A 15,424-nucleotide genomic window follows, 5' to 3' on the forward strand; every position below is an offset into this window, starting at 1 on the left:
TCTCTTGAGAACACAGTACGTTAACAGAATAGCCAGAAGCGTCCGTGTTGGTGAACGCAGACAGAAATGGAAAAATACACCTTTCACCTTCTTGCAGTTTTCTATTCCTCCCCCGCCCACTCGTCGTGAATTAAATTTAAGCGCCTTCACACTTTAATGTTCAAGCTTAGGCTTACTAGGATCAGTCCAATATAGCAAATCCCCTGAACAAAAAGGGCGTACGCAAAAGGCTAGTCAAATGAATAAGTATCTAAAGTTCTACCTCGCCTGTGCTCTTGATTCTCTATTGTTTTTTGGCTTGCAGATGGCAAAGGTCTGGCTGCTACAGGGCTCCTTCTCCCAACAGGTGCTGGAGTAGGTAAGTGGGCCGAAGCGGTCTGTACTGCTTGTTCCACGGATGGGCTCTTTCTCAAAGGGTCTAACTGAGGGCTTGAACGACCTAAAACGTAACCAGAAGATAAGAAGCTACCCCACCCTTGGTGGATTTCAAGTTAAGCAATCCAGTCCCAAAGGGCCATCTCATTTTACTAGCAAAGACAACTGTGTCCCAGGAAAAAGAAAAAAGAAAAGAAGAGACTTCTACGGCACAATTCCTCTAGTTTAGACTCAAAGGAAATAATAGTGTTCCCTTCCAGTCAAACGTGTTGGGTGGAACTGTACGCTGGTCAAAAATTAACTACTAATGGAGGTTTGCTCTTCCAAAAAGGTATATGATCACTTGAACCTAGATTGGCACCACTTCACTTCAGAGCATCATCTGCATAAATCAGTCATGCCATGTATGTGCCAAGTGGATAAACATGTACAGAAAGGTTGGTCAAAATTAGCCTCACTTCCCCTATGACTCAAGTCCAAAAATCTGCCGATTGACCAATTGCACTCCTTTTCAATAAGTCAGATTGGAAAAGCAAAACTGAGTGGACCTACAGGGTAATGTTAACCTATTTGTGTTTTTAGCGGAAGCTCGTGGATGCCTAGAAGAATTACGCAGTTAAAACCACAACCTAGAATGAAGGAGACTAACGATGCACCAAAAGACCACCCATGCTTTCAAATTAATGCAAAAGGAAAAAAATAAACAAACCCCCAAACTCAACCATAGTCACAAACCTACTGTTCCAGTTCAATTTACTAATGCTTCTCCTCTTATTTGAAGGACTTTGTTAGTAAATTCATAAAACTGTTTCCTAGTAACTTCAAGAGAAACTTTTTCGGTTTGTGAAGGGAAGTAGTAAGAGAAGAAAAATTAGGTTACAGTGATAAAGAGTTTGTACCTTTCTCCACTAATGGCCTGCAAGCAACTAAATGAAACCGGTATCCTCGGGAATACTGGAAATATTGGAGAAGCATTATTGGAAAAATCGGAGAAGCATCGTGGCCTAGTGGATGGAGCATGGGCCCCGGAGTCGGAAGGACCGGGGTTCTAATGCTGGCTCTGCCACTTGTCTGCTGTGACCCTGGGTACGTCACTTAACTTCTCTGTGCCTCTGTTTCCTCATCTGCTAAATGGGGATTAACACTGTGAGCCCCATGTGGAACAGGGACTGTGTCCATCTTGATCAGCTTGTACCTACTCCAGTATTTGGGACAGTGCCTGGCACACAGTAAGCACTTAAATTCCATAAAAAACTAGTAGGCTATGTCCAGGGAAATAGTATCTACCATACTGGTGGAATGACTTTCTTACCACATTTAAAAGAAAATAAAAGATCAAACATTCTGGACATAGGTAAGCTCGTTGTAGACAGAGAGCTTATCTACCAACTATGTTGCACTGTACTCTCCCACGTGCATAGTACAGTGCTCTGCACACGGTAAGCGCTCAAGTCAATAAATACTACTAAACACAGGTTGGCACCTACATTTTTGCTCTGGTAAGAGGAAATTTACTTAGGAGTCTATTCAGAATTTACTTGTATATTTAACATCAAACTCCCACAGTCCACTTTGATTCTCATAGCATCCTAATGTCTAAATCTGAAGGTGGGGCAGTAGCTCCAGATGGTACTAGGGAGATCCGTAAAGTTCGTAATTCTACTTTTCCCAAGGGTGTGCGGAATGGTGAATGGTTTATGGTTAAATAATGCTCAGCATTTCCCAAAGCAGCACAATATGCTTTGCTTTTCTGGTTTTCCTAACACCCCTGTGAAGTAGGAAGGGAGTAAGTAATTAGAACCATCAAAGCTAGAGAAATATGGTGCAGAGACAGAACTGCTAAAGATCATTTAGCAAGATCAATGATGGAAAACTACAACTAATAAACTACAGATTAAGTACACATAAGTACTTCCTAGATGATCAGAAATCAAGCAGCAGAACTTACTGAATGTAGAACATCGTACTAAGGGCAATAGAACTAGAAGTCAAGGAGTTTGCAAACCACCATATTTAAGAAATACGTATTTTAAGAGTGCTAGAAGAATCATAACATGTTTGACTTGGGAATTCATAAAGGTATTTGAAACCCAGCAGGCTATTTCCCCTTCTAATGGCTAATGTCAGATTTAGGGGATTTAACCTGAATCACAACTAAAGCAAAAAATATCACAGATTTTTTTTAAAAAAGGTAAATGAAGGAAAGAGATCTTACCTTGAGATAACTGTGTTTTTAAAGATCTTGCATCTTGTGTGAAGGCAGAACCAACTGTACTACTTTGGGATAAGGTAGCACCAGCTGATGTCTCTGTTCCAAAAGATGTCAGCGAGTTACCAGCTTAAAAAAAGAAAGCTTCTTTAACTGGGAAAACAAACTAAACCTCTTATGTCCTTTTAAGCAGGCCTATTAATTTGCAGTCATTCCAGGTACACCTACGTCTTGATTATAAGTGCACCTTATCTTGATTAAAAATACAGAGAACATGTTTATTTAAAAAAATATAACTGTAGCTCATTCTGCAGTATTTGACAAAGAATAAGAAACAAACTGTTCATAGTTATGAGCTATCATCAAGTGTTTGGACTAAGGAATTTTGCTATTATTGGTTCTGATTTGAGGACAGCAAGAGTCCATCACCAATGAGAGAAGAGGCAGTTCTTGAAATATTAATAGCAGCGACTTATTTCCATTTGATGTGGTTTTTTTGACTGTAAGCCTACGGGCAGGGAATGTGTCTACCAACTCTGTCCTATCGTACTCTCCCAGGAATGTGGTGTTATACTGTTCTCTACCCAGCTCTTATTACAGTGATCTGCATATAATGAGCACTCGGATATGATTTACTGACTGCTCTGAGAAGCAGCACGGCTTACTGGGTACAGCACAGGCCTGGGATTCAGAAGGACCTGGGTTCTAATCTCAGCTCCATACCTGTCTCCTGTGTGACTTCAGGCAAGTTGTTTAACTTCTCTGAGCATCAGTTACCTCACCTGTGAAATGGGGATTAAGACTGCGAGCCCTAGGTGGGACAGGGACTGTGTTAAACCTGATTATCTTCTATCTAGCCCAGTGCTTAGTACAACGCCTGGCACACAGTAAGCACTTTAATCCGCTATCACTCTACACAGTTAAGTGCTTGATAAATACAATTGATTGATAATTTGGTGGAGATACTAGTCACTAATAGTCTGCCTGAATGGTTAAGTAAATGCAGCTCAGGACATCATTTTGTCTGGCCTTATGGGAAGTAATAGAACTGCCCTCTCTAGCTCTATATAGTACTGTCCACTGGGAATGATAACTTTTCATTTTGAGCACGGTAGTGAAGGGACAGGGGAGGGAAGAATGGAAATAAAAAAGGGGGCAAAGCAACTGCGGTGATGAGGATAAAGATCTCAAGCCCCACCCTTGAAGTCCTGATGGGATGAGAAAAGTAACAGTGCCATTTTTCTTCTTCTGGCAGAAAGCAAGAGGTAGAGCTAACATAAGAGGCAGAGCAGACCAGCTACAACTGCCCACCCTCAACCCAAAATTATGGAGGCAAAGTCTGTGGCATTGCCCCTTCAGTGCCAGCCCCACGAGGACTGTAACCTTCTCGGTGGCCTCTACAGCTCCAATCCATGTAGCTCCTCACTTCTGTGTTTCTTCCCCGTTAGCAAAGTCTCCTTATATCTATCAGGAGTAGTCTCATTAAAATGACCTCATTGTGGGGAGGAGGGGGTACAAGAAAAATAAGGAGCCTTGAATATGTCCTGCTTTGTTAAACTTCATTTTGCCTGGCAAGGAGATTGAGTCAGTTTTCAGCACATGGGTAAATTATTTCAACAACCATCAACTGATCTGAACTCTAATCCTCTTTGAATAAAACCCAAAAGAGAGATGATTTTTAAAAGTTCCCAAGAAATCCAAGAAGGTCAGGAAGAAGAAAAATTTATCATCTCAATTTAGAATTTTTTTTTTTAACTCAGGGGAAGTATACTACTGAACTATGTTTGTGGTATCTACATAACAAAACACTTCGTTCATCCCTGAACAGTAATTCGGGATGTGGCCATTCCAAATATTATATGTACAGTAAAAATATTCCTACAGCACATTTCTATGAATTGTCTTTGAAAATGCTTTGCAAATCAAAGTAAACACTGAAACTTTGGAAAAAACAAACATCTGATTCACAATCAGACATCCCTTCTCTGATCATAGATTTGGGAGAAGTTAAGGAAAACCTGTAGAAGGTTTTGAAGCTATATAAAAAATGAAGAAATAAAACTCTACAGGCAAGTAATCTGAAATCAATTTGCAACTTCAGATTCTGAGTACCAATTCAATATCAAGATGCTACCTCCAAATAATTCCAGGAGATAAGAACTAGAAACTAAAAATTCAAGAGAGTTTAAAATGGTCCTTTTTCATCTTCATTATGTCCCCATTGTCTTGACAATTATTGTAATGAAAACTATTGTTTTTATTTAATGAGAATGGTAACAACTTGACAGTCATTTCAACCAATATAAATAGCATTCTGTATCTACAGAGCTGTGGTGTGGATACTTGACTGTCAGCGTGGGTCTTCTAAAATGACAAAATGGTAATTTCAACTTTAGGCTCAACACAGTTGTCTGACAAATTCTCAAACTCTTTCAAATGTTAATAAAAGGAAAATAACAGGTAAAAAAGCAGACTTTAGATTTGAGGGGCTTATATGTTACCCACTAAGAAAACAAAATTTTGTAAGCAGTGAAAAAAATGGGGGTGAGGGGAGGAGAATGGACTGTTTCCCAATATTAAAAAGATACACATTATTATTAGAGAAGCAGCACTGTGTAGCGGATAGAGCACAAGCCTGGATATTGGAAGGTCATGGGTTCTAATCCCAGCTCTGCCACTTATCTGCTGTGTGACCCTGGGCAAGATGTGACCCTGGGCAAGTCACTTCACTTCTCAGTTACCTCATCTATAAAATGGGGATTAAGACTGTGAGCCCACCGTGTCCAAACCGATTTGCATGTACCCACCCCTAGCGCTTAGTACAGTGCCTGGCCCACAGTAAGCCCTCAAATACCACAATTATCATTATTATAAAGTGATTTTAGTGGAGAAATGAGCAAGCTGGGCCTTGCTCTTGGTCAGTACAAGCCAGAAAGATGTCCTTCTTCCTCCTACTAGTACCTGACATTTTATGGTTTTCTAGCCTCACTCAATTCCTTGCCATATGACATTTCCAGATAACAGTCACCTGAACCACTCTGGAGTTGTGTATTTTACATAAAACTTCAGAAAGCATGGCCTCTTTTCTCTATTCTGGGGTGTATCCTGTGGTTAAGAGGGATAGTAACTATTTAAGGGGGTATTAGAAAACAAAATGTGGCCTCTAGAGCCAGAGCCATTTTAGCTCATTTAACATCCAAGGGAAAAAATGCCTCCGTTCTTATCAATCTGGAGATTCACATTGTTATTTACTACAGTAGCTTAAATAATCTTTATTCACTGGAATTCAAGTGCATACTGGGTGCAACAAAGCACAGCTTACTACAGGCTGGGGAGAAATTTTCTAAAAGATTAGTAAGATCAGCCCCTGGTCCTCAAGAGACTTACAATGTAAGATTTATATTCTATAAATGCTACTTCAAGTACAAAGACTATTTTAAGCTACCAAATACACCCAGTTTCCCACAAACTTGTGTTTTCAGTACACATTTTAACAAAGTATTTGGGAAACATTCTGCCCACCGCAAAATGCTGTCTGGATAGATGGGGCTGTGACGTTGAAAGAAACAAATGTCTGTGCACACGTGCATGCCATCTGTTAGATGCATTTCTTGGCATATACTTCATTCAGTCGTATTTATTGAGCGCTTCCTGTGTGCAGAGCACTGTACTTATATTCACGTGTGTATGTATATAAATATATGTGACAACTACATACTTCATTTGCTATTTCTTTTGCATTCTCCTGCAGTTTCCAAAGGTAGCAACTGAGAAACAATGTGGCCTAGTGGAAAGAGCGTAGGCTTGGGCTTTGGTTCTAGGCCCGGCTCCACAAATTGCCTGCTGTGTGATCATGGACAAGGCATTGAACTTTTGTGCCTCAGTTTCATCATCTATGAAATGGGGCTTTTAATACCTGTTCTGTAGCCTACTTAGGTTATGAGCACCAATGTGGGCCAGGGACCGTGTCCGACTTGATTATCTTGTATCTACCTACAAGAGCGGTGCTTGGCTCTTGGCACTTGTCATTATTACTGTGGGAATATAATTGTCATCTGCCTGCTTCCGCCATTAAACTCCAAGAGGCAGAAACCATAGCTCACTTTTATTGTACTCTCCCAAGTGCCAGCACGGTGCTCCACACAAGGTAGGCATGCTACAAGCCCTACTGAATAAACAAGCTGATAGCTTAAGGCACTATACCTTCAATAAATACAATCTACACACATAGCTATAAACAGAAGACTCCACATATTAAAAATTTTATAATTCTTCCTCCCACAAGGGAGGGCACAAAATAGGACAGAAACACAACCAAGAAGTTTCCATCCAAGAGAGTTAATTGACTGTGATTTTTCTGTTGCTTCACTGAAAATAAAAACATTAACAGCTCAGTAACAGTGCTCTGCACATGGTAAGCATTCAGTAAACACCACTGATTGAACAAACAATGAAAAAGCTACATACCAACACCAACAGCACCAAACTGCTGTCCCACTAATGGACTTGGGCTGAACTGACTATATGCCGGCATCCTACCAAAAGGACCATAGGAACTCACTGATTGGAATGAAGAAGAAGAAGATCCTAGAGAAGACTGAAGAAAGAATTCTGCATTACTTTCCACATCTAATAAATAACACCTCTGTCAAAAAAAAAGGAGTCAATTGAAAAAAATTCAGAAGCCATAAAAACTTAGTAACTGGGTTTGAAATTCTCACATTTAACATAGTACGGAAACAAAGCATTTCAATATTTATAGGCCCTTTAAACTCAGAGAAGTCAAACTTCTTAAGTCAGAGAAATGCATATTTCTTTTGAGGTAGCAGACTTCCACTTAATTTATTAAAAAAAAAAAGCAAAGGGGCTTGGTTAAGTAATCTTCCCCTGATTTGGGTAAGATCCTTATTAGAATCAGAAATTCCTGATTTGAACTCCTTAGGCTTAGGCCTCTTTTTTAACTGATCTAACAGTTCAAATGTATTTAGCAAAGGGAAGCATTTGTTTCATGGCATATTTGGCTTCTGTCAGTCAATATATTGTATTGTGACTCCCCATTGTAGCCATTCTTTGTGGCTGGCAACAGGAATGACCATTAGCAAAAATCCTAAAGTTATCGTAAACCGAACTTTAAAACTCTGTACAATTAACTAAAGAAGGGTCAAGGCCACTGCTCTGTGACAGTAAGAGCCCAACTCAAAATGTAAGATTCCTAGAAGAGGTGGGCACCCAGGACAGGCAATTAAAATATCGACACTGTAATTGGTGAGCAACTCTAAGACTTACTTGAACAATAGCCGGGTCCTGAGGCAAAGAGCACTGTGGTTTCGGTGGCTCGCAAACAGTGAGGTCTTTAATGTCACTGCCACGGAAAATAATATATTCAAAGACTTCATCACGAGGCGGTATAGGCCGATCTGTTGGTCGGTCTTCTGTACCAAAGGAACGAACTGAAAAGAAAGAAAAAAAGTCTGAATGCTTCTCATACTCAATAGGGATTCAAACCCCCCATGAACAGAGGGATGAAGCACCCTCACATATTTTTAGTTCTAGTTTAGTCATAGCTGACAGTCCATCCCATGTTTGTTCTGTCACTGAAAGTCATTGTCATTGTCTTTTGGCTCTTTTAGGAGAAAAGAACATTTTCTTGTCACTCCACATCTACATTCCAGCCCCAAATGAGGACAGCAGTCTCTTTCAAATCAACAGAAAAGGGGACAGAACCTGACTTGTAGGTTAGTCAGTTACAATTATTAAACTCATCACCAACACTTGATGGCCATGTGTTGCATTTTTTAAGTGTTTCCAAAGAAGAGTATCAATTGTATTTATTGAGTGCTTACTGTGCACGGAGCACAACATAACAGAGTTGGTAAGGCATTCCCCAGCCATGGGCTTACAGTCTAGAGGAATACATTTTAAGGATTCACTCATGAGTTTTCACTCTGAGAATTTCAATCAATATTTGCAAAGCCAGTTTAGAACGCTCTCTAGAAATGGGGAAATAATGCCGGCCTAAAGTTTTTTTTTTTATTATTATTGTGCTTCCTATGTGCCAGATGTGTTCCTATGTGTTCTATTGTGCTTCCTATGTGTTCTAAGCACCGGTAGACACAAGCTAACCAGGTTGGCCACAATCCATGTCCCACATGGGGCTCTCAGTCTTAATCTCCATTTTACAGTTGAGGTAACTGAGGCACAGATAAGTAAAGTGACTTGCCCCAGGTCACACAACAGACAAGTGGCAGAGCCAGTATTAAAACCCAGGTCCTGACTCCCAGCCCCATGCTCTATCTACTAGGCCATGCTGCTCTCTACATTAAAAACACAATTCAAAACAGCATTAGACAAACTCTTTTCATATTGATTCTAAACGCTGATGGGCAAATAATGTCAGGTGACATCTTTCAAATAGACAGTGTCAAAATTCTAGGAACAAGTTCACCTGCAAACAAAATCTGTGTTCCACTCAAAGCAATTTTTCATAAGCTTAGGGGGGAGTTGGACCTGGAAGGGTGATTTTAAAAAGCCCTGCAAGAAACAGGAAGAGCCCTGGACAGCCATATGGCTGTTAGAAGCTTTAACTAATTTCTCCATCCCCAAATCCCTCAAAATACAATTTAACTCAGAATCAGCATGTAACCTGATATGCAATAACAGGTAGATGGTTTGGTAGATTTTTAAAGAAGTGACTTTGGGTGATGCGGGGAAGTTCCCTAAGAAAAACTAACCAGGGGGCCCAGTTATTCATCTCCTAGGAGTGCCACCAATCTTCTTCCTCCAACTGCCTCAAAGTCCGATTTCAAATAGCTTGAGTTTGGACTGATGCTGGAGTGAGATATTCTAATTTATGCCAAATGGCCTTAAATGGCTATGGATGTCATAAGGGTGTAATACTGTGGAGTATTTGAATCATAAAAAACCTGAAACACTAATACTAAGTCTGCAATTGCATCAATTTTCTCAAAAAAGATTAGGTCTCAAAGACATTTTTAAAGCTCCAAAAACCCATTCTAACCCCAGTTTTGTAAAGAAACAGATCCTGAATCTCAGTATTCATTCATTCAATCGTATTTATTGAGCACTTACTGTGTGCAGAGCACTGTACTAGGCACTTGGTAAGTACAAGTTGGCAAGATATAGAGACGGTCCCTACCCAACAACGGGCTCACAGTCTAGAAGGGAGAGACAGGCAACAAAACATGTGGACAGGTGTCAAGTCATCAGAATAAATAGAAGTAAAGCTAGATGCACATCATTAACAAAAATAGAATACTCAATATGAATTCCTCATCCTTTGATTGCATTATTTTAACCAGTATGTACCCTAAGTTTAGTTAATACATGTACACCACAAACTATTGATCTATATCCATGCATTTCAGATTCTAACTCCCTACTGGTACGCACTGAGTTTTCTGTAGCCACAATTAAGCAGCACTGCCTGCTTCCACAAGGGCCCGGTGAAATCCTTAACTTTTCTTGTAATTCAGCATTTAAGTGTGGAATTCATAATGAAGCTAAGATATGCAGTGAAGGAGACCAATGCTTTTTAAATGGATATAGCTCCAGGAGATCAAATGATTAAAGCAAAAGCTAATATTCCCAATACAATCAATGGTATCTACTGAATGTTTACCATGTTCAGAGCACTGAACAGGTGCCATTGTTATCAGGATGATTCCAAATCTACATCTCCCCTTCTCTGCAGTCTAGTATCTCCTCCTGCCTTCAGGGCAGCTCTACTTGGATGTCCCACCAATACTTCAAATTTAACATGTCCAAAACAGAAATCTTCACCTTCCCATCCAAATTCTGTCCTCACTATATCACTGCAGACAACTCTTAACCATCTTTTATTTTATTTTGTTAGTACGTTTGTTTTTGTTCTCTGTCTTCCCCTTTTAGACTGTGAGCCCACTGTTGGGTAGGGACTGTCTCTATATGTTGCCAACTTGTACTTCCTAAGTGCTTAGTACAGTGCTCTGCACACAGTAAGCGCTCAATAAATACGATTGATTGATTGACTGATCTTTCGTTTTATAAGCCCGTAATCTTGGCATTATCCAACTCATCCCTCTCATTCAACCCACATATTCAATCTGTCACTAAATCCTCTACGTTCTACTTTCACAACATCTCTAGAATCCACCTTCTCTCTTCCATTCAAACTGCTACAACGGTGAGCCAAGCACTTCACCCTCACCTGCTTTGACTACTGCATCAGCCTCTTCGCTGACTTTCTTGCCTAGTGTTTCTCCCCACACCAGTCCTTACTTCATTCTACTACCCAAATCATTTTCCTAAAAAAAAAAAAAAAAAAATTAAAAAAATTCAGTTCATGTCTCCCCATCCTTCAAAAATCTCCAATGGTTTCCCAACTAATTCTGCATCAAACAGAAACTATTTACCATCACCTTTAAAGCAATCAGCTCTCCCTTTATCCTACTTCCCTGACTGCCTGTCAACCCAGTCAGCACACTTTGTGCGGGGGAAGCAGCGTGACATAGTGGATAGAGCACAGGCCTGGAAGTCAGAAGGTCATGGGTTCTAATCCTGGCTCTGCTACTTGTCTGCTGTATGACTTTGGGCAAGTCACTTCACTTCTCTGTGCCTCAGTTACCTCATCTGTAAACTAGGCCCCATGTGGGACAGGGACTGTGCCCAACCCTATTTGCTTATATTTAACCCAGCGCTTAGTACAGTGTGTGGCACACAGTAAGTGCTTAAAAACCGTAATTGTTCTTCTTCTTATTATTATTGTTATTATTAATTCCTCCAAAACCTACCCGCTCACTATATCGCAAGCCCAACTAACTCACTGTCAACCCCTTAACCACATCCTCCCTCTGTTCTGGAACTCACTCCCCCTCCACATAAGCCCAGCCACCACTTTCCCCACCTTCAAATTGTTAAGGCTGCATCTCCTCCAAAAAACCTACCCCGATTAAGCCCTCTTTTCCCCAGCTCCCTCTCCCTTCTGCATCACCTGTGCCCTTGGATCTATTACTTTGGACATTTGATATTCACCCCATCCTCAACCCCACAATGCCTATGTGCATATCTCTAAACTATACAAGTTATTTATATTAATGTCTGTGTCCCCCTCTAGACCATAGGCTACCGGTGAGCAGGGAACATGCCTACCAACTCTGTTGAACTGTGCTCTGCACACAGTAAACACTCATTAAATATCACTGATGATGATACTCACACCACCACTCACCTATGCCCAGAGCTAGTGTCATTGCACTGAAACACGGTGTGAAATTGGAAACATCGTAACTGGCTTTCAAAGCATCCTAAGGACCACCTGCATAACAAAAAGCTGGTCATTTTTATCTACACCCAAGCTTCTCTGACTGAACAAGTGCTCTTTTTAAAACAGGGTTCCCAAAGCTCAAACCCTAGAAAGCCCCTTGGACTGATGAAATATTTATGTCAGAAGTAGCGGGCCACCTCCCATCTCAACAATGAGGTCAATTGTTTTAGAGTGGCACCAAGTTAAAGCTCTTCACGAACCGATATTCTGGAACCTGTCCCAGCTCATTGGTTCTTTGGGCCGAGTCCAAAATTATTTTAGAAGTTGCCCATACCTAACCTATCTCTACTCCCTCAGCCACTCCCAGCCCCTGGGCTCGACATTTGAACTACTGTATACAGGGCATGGTACTTGGCGCTTGGAAAAGTGAATACAATAGTACCTCTATGGAGACTGCACACTGTAGGAGGAACTGCTACAGGGTCCCTGGTCCCTTCTAGATCATATCTTTGGTGTGCTCCTCATTCTGCCTGCTCACAATTATTCTTAGCAGTCCCAGGCACAGTGATCACCTGCCCCTGCCAATGCATCTAATTATGCCGCTTTACACTGCAACATTGTAGGAGTCTGTAGAGTGACTGACCCGATGGGGCTGGAAATACGAGAGAAAGTTATTACTCCAGGATACCACCTTTTCCAAACATAGGCCAGTTTATTTATTAAGGTTTACCAACCTTAATCTGAAGACCAGCCTGGACTCACGCACATCTCTTCCAGGAAAAACAGAGTGTAAACATTTATAACTCTGCAGTCGATTTGTAGTATTGACTCTGATCAGGATTAGTCTCATAGCATCAGATGAATGGTAGGAGTTTTATGATCTTACTAGTAACAAGCAAACTCTTGCTAGACAATAAAAAAAAATCACTTTCCCCAGGCAATTTTCAGGCATTTCACTTAGCCTCTCCTCTGCTTGTTTTCAACTGGATCCAAAGTAATAAATAGACCTATGTCAATTCAATGTGGTTTTAAGAAAAAATCAATTTTGGTATGGCATAGGCAAAACTAATTTACCGTAGTTAAAAAAAACAACTATTTTAATCTGACTTTGTAATTTACCTCGATTTTACAAGTTAGAAAAATGAGGTAACGGTATAAACATTAGAGTTTTAAGAAACAGAGATGAAGTACTGAAAATTATCCCTGGATTTTCTTTCTCCTGTAACTAACAGGGTGAAATTAATTTCCTGGTATGAAATGCATGTTCAATGTTGTCCCAAAACACGTCAACTGATGCTGTACGAAAACACAAAGGCTGAGCACTCCGGAAAACACTATTTGGCGAATCTGAGACTTGCTTTTCTAGGTGGACCAGACTTTTTCCATTCTAGTTAACCTGTGCCTTAATGTTCACAAACAACCTGATTTCTACTGCATGGACAAAACCATTTGGATATTCAAAATTCATATTCTTATCCTCCAAACTGTAAGCTCGTTGTAGGCAGGGACCATGCCTGCCAACTCTGTGGTACTGTGCTCTCCCAAGGACTCAGTACGGTGCTCTGCACACAGTAAGCGTTCAATAAATACCGCTGACGATTGTGCGATTTTTATGCTACCTCCTAAAGTACATTCAAACTCAACTTCAAAAAATAAAGGCAAAAGCCAAATACTCCGAAAAGATGTTTCTCCCCACACTAGGAATATGCAGTTTCCCCTCATTACTTCATCATTAGCTTCACTTCAACCCCTCCCACCCCATTTCATTCATTCATTAATTCACTTGTATTTATTGAGCAGAGCACTGTACTAAGTGCTTGGGAAGTTCACGCCATCTGTTCCAGCTGATATGAGGAGACTCCTTCAATCACTCTCCTAAAGATGCATAGCAGGGATTCCCGAAGTACGGCCTGAAGGAAGGATTGGCCCCTTCCGAGAATGCTTTTCATAAACACCAAAAGAAAAATGACTGGTTTTCCAACTTTTCTACTGACAGATCACAAGTGGGGGAGAGGAAGAGGAGGAGATGGGAGGGGCAGGTGTTTACAGGGGGCAGACACTCAGGCTCACCACAAAATCTTTAAAAATCCAAACACAACGGAGACCCCAAAACTCCACGCTACCATTGACAACCCTGAGTCAATCCCATCCACCCCGACCCCTCATGCCCTGCCTCTCACCCAGGGAAGGGGCTCGCTCTGGCTGGCTGCTGTTCTGGACCAAACAGGCAGCAGCTGAAGAATTCCCCAAGGGGAAGGTGCCAGGCCAGCCAGGAGGGGAGAAGGGGAAGTGGGACCAGACCAGGCAGAAACTGGGAGAGCCCACTAGCGCAGGAGCCGAGGAGAGTGGACATCTTGGACGGATGGATGCCTTAGAGCCAATAGAGTTTCTGCTTGTTGCTGAGAGAAGTGGGTAAACCCTGAAGGCTTTTGAGTGGGCAGGCGTGGGCAGAAAAATATTCTTAAGAAAAAAATCTGGACAGCAGAGAAAAATATGAACAAGAACAGGGACTCAATCAACTGTAATTACTGAATAATTACAGTGTGATCTGTTACAGCTCGGCCTGCACTTTGCTCCTCTTAACACCAATTTACTCAGCGTACCCTGCTCTCATCTCTCTGCCAACCCCTTTCCCATATCCTCTCCCTAGCCTGGAACACTTCCCCGCAATATACGCCAGACCACCACTCTCCCCACCTTCAAAGCATTATTAAGGTCACGCCTCCTCCAAGAAGCCTTCCCTGACTAAGCCCTCTTTTCCCCAGCTCCTTCTCCCTTCTGCATCACCTACGCATTTGGATCTGTAACCTCTGGGCATTTGATATTTGTCCCACCCCTAACCCCACGGCACTTATGTACACATCCTTAAATTATGTGATAAATTATTTATTTATACCATCTGTCTCCCTCTTTAAACTGTAAACTCATTGTGGGCAGGGAACCTGTCTGCCAATCCTTCTATAGTGTACTTCCCCAAGTGCTTAGTACAATGCTCTGCACACAGTAAGCACTCAATAAATAAGACTGAATGAATGAAATGCCACTGATTGATGGATCGCAAAGTACTGGACTAAGTGCTTCGGAGGGTACAACATAACAGAGTGGTAGTCATGTTCTGTGCTCACAATGAGTTTACAATCTAGAAAGAGAGGCTGCTACAGTAGTAAAGATGGGATTTCCAGGCTGATGGCATGGAATCAATGGTATTTTTGAGTGATTACCATGTGCAGAGCACTGTACGAAGTGCTTGGGAGAGAACAGTCCAATCCAGTCCAAAGTAATAATAATGATGGCATTTATTAGGCGCTTACTATGTGCAGAGCACTGTTCTAAGCATTGGGGGGGTTACAAGGTGATCAGGTTATCCCACGTGGGGTTCACAATCTTCATCCCCATTTTACAGATGAGGTAACTGAGGCATTGAGAAGTTAAGTGACCTGCCCAAGCTGACAAGTGGCGGAGCCGGGATTTGAACCCATTACCTCTGACTCCAAAGCCCGGGCTCTTTCCACTGAGCCATGCTGCAATCCATGCCCATGAGGGGCTAAGATACTAGAAGGGCTGTATCTGAGAAATCT

The 15,424-nt window shown here is 41.4% G+C and overlaps 1 protein-coding gene across 6 annotated transcripts in view; it reads right to left on the reverse strand.

Moving 5' to 3' along the window:
* LSM14A (LSM14A mRNA processing body assembly factor) overlaps positions 1-15,424 on the reverse strand; it is a 36,022-nt gene that overhangs the window by 6,040 nt on the left and 14,558 nt on the right. For 3 of the 6 annotated variants that reach the window (XM_038754816.1, XM_038754813.1, XM_038754812.1), the window contains exons 2-5: positions 7,871-8,034; positions 7,052-7,181; positions 2,591-2,713; positions 263-439 (exon numbers count right to left, since the gene is read on the reverse strand). In XM_038754816.1, coding sequence (XP_038610744.1) covers positions 263-439; positions 2,591-2,713; positions 7,052-7,181; positions 7,871-8,034 — 594 coding nt within the window. The remainder of the gene's footprint in view (positions 1-262; positions 440-2,590; positions 2,714-7,051; positions 7,182-7,870; positions 8,035-15,424) is intronic. The other 3 variants (XM_038754817.1, XM_038754815.1, XM_038754814.1) reach the window with 2 other exon arrangements.

The sequence above is a fragment of the Tachyglossus aculeatus genome, chromosome 11 (assembly GCF_015852505.1).
Source record: "Tachyglossus aculeatus isolate mTacAcu1 chromosome 11, mTacAcu1.pri, whole genome shotgun sequence".
Lineage (NCBI taxonomy): Eukaryota > Metazoa > Chordata > Mammalia > Monotremata > Tachyglossidae > Tachyglossus > Tachyglossus aculeatus.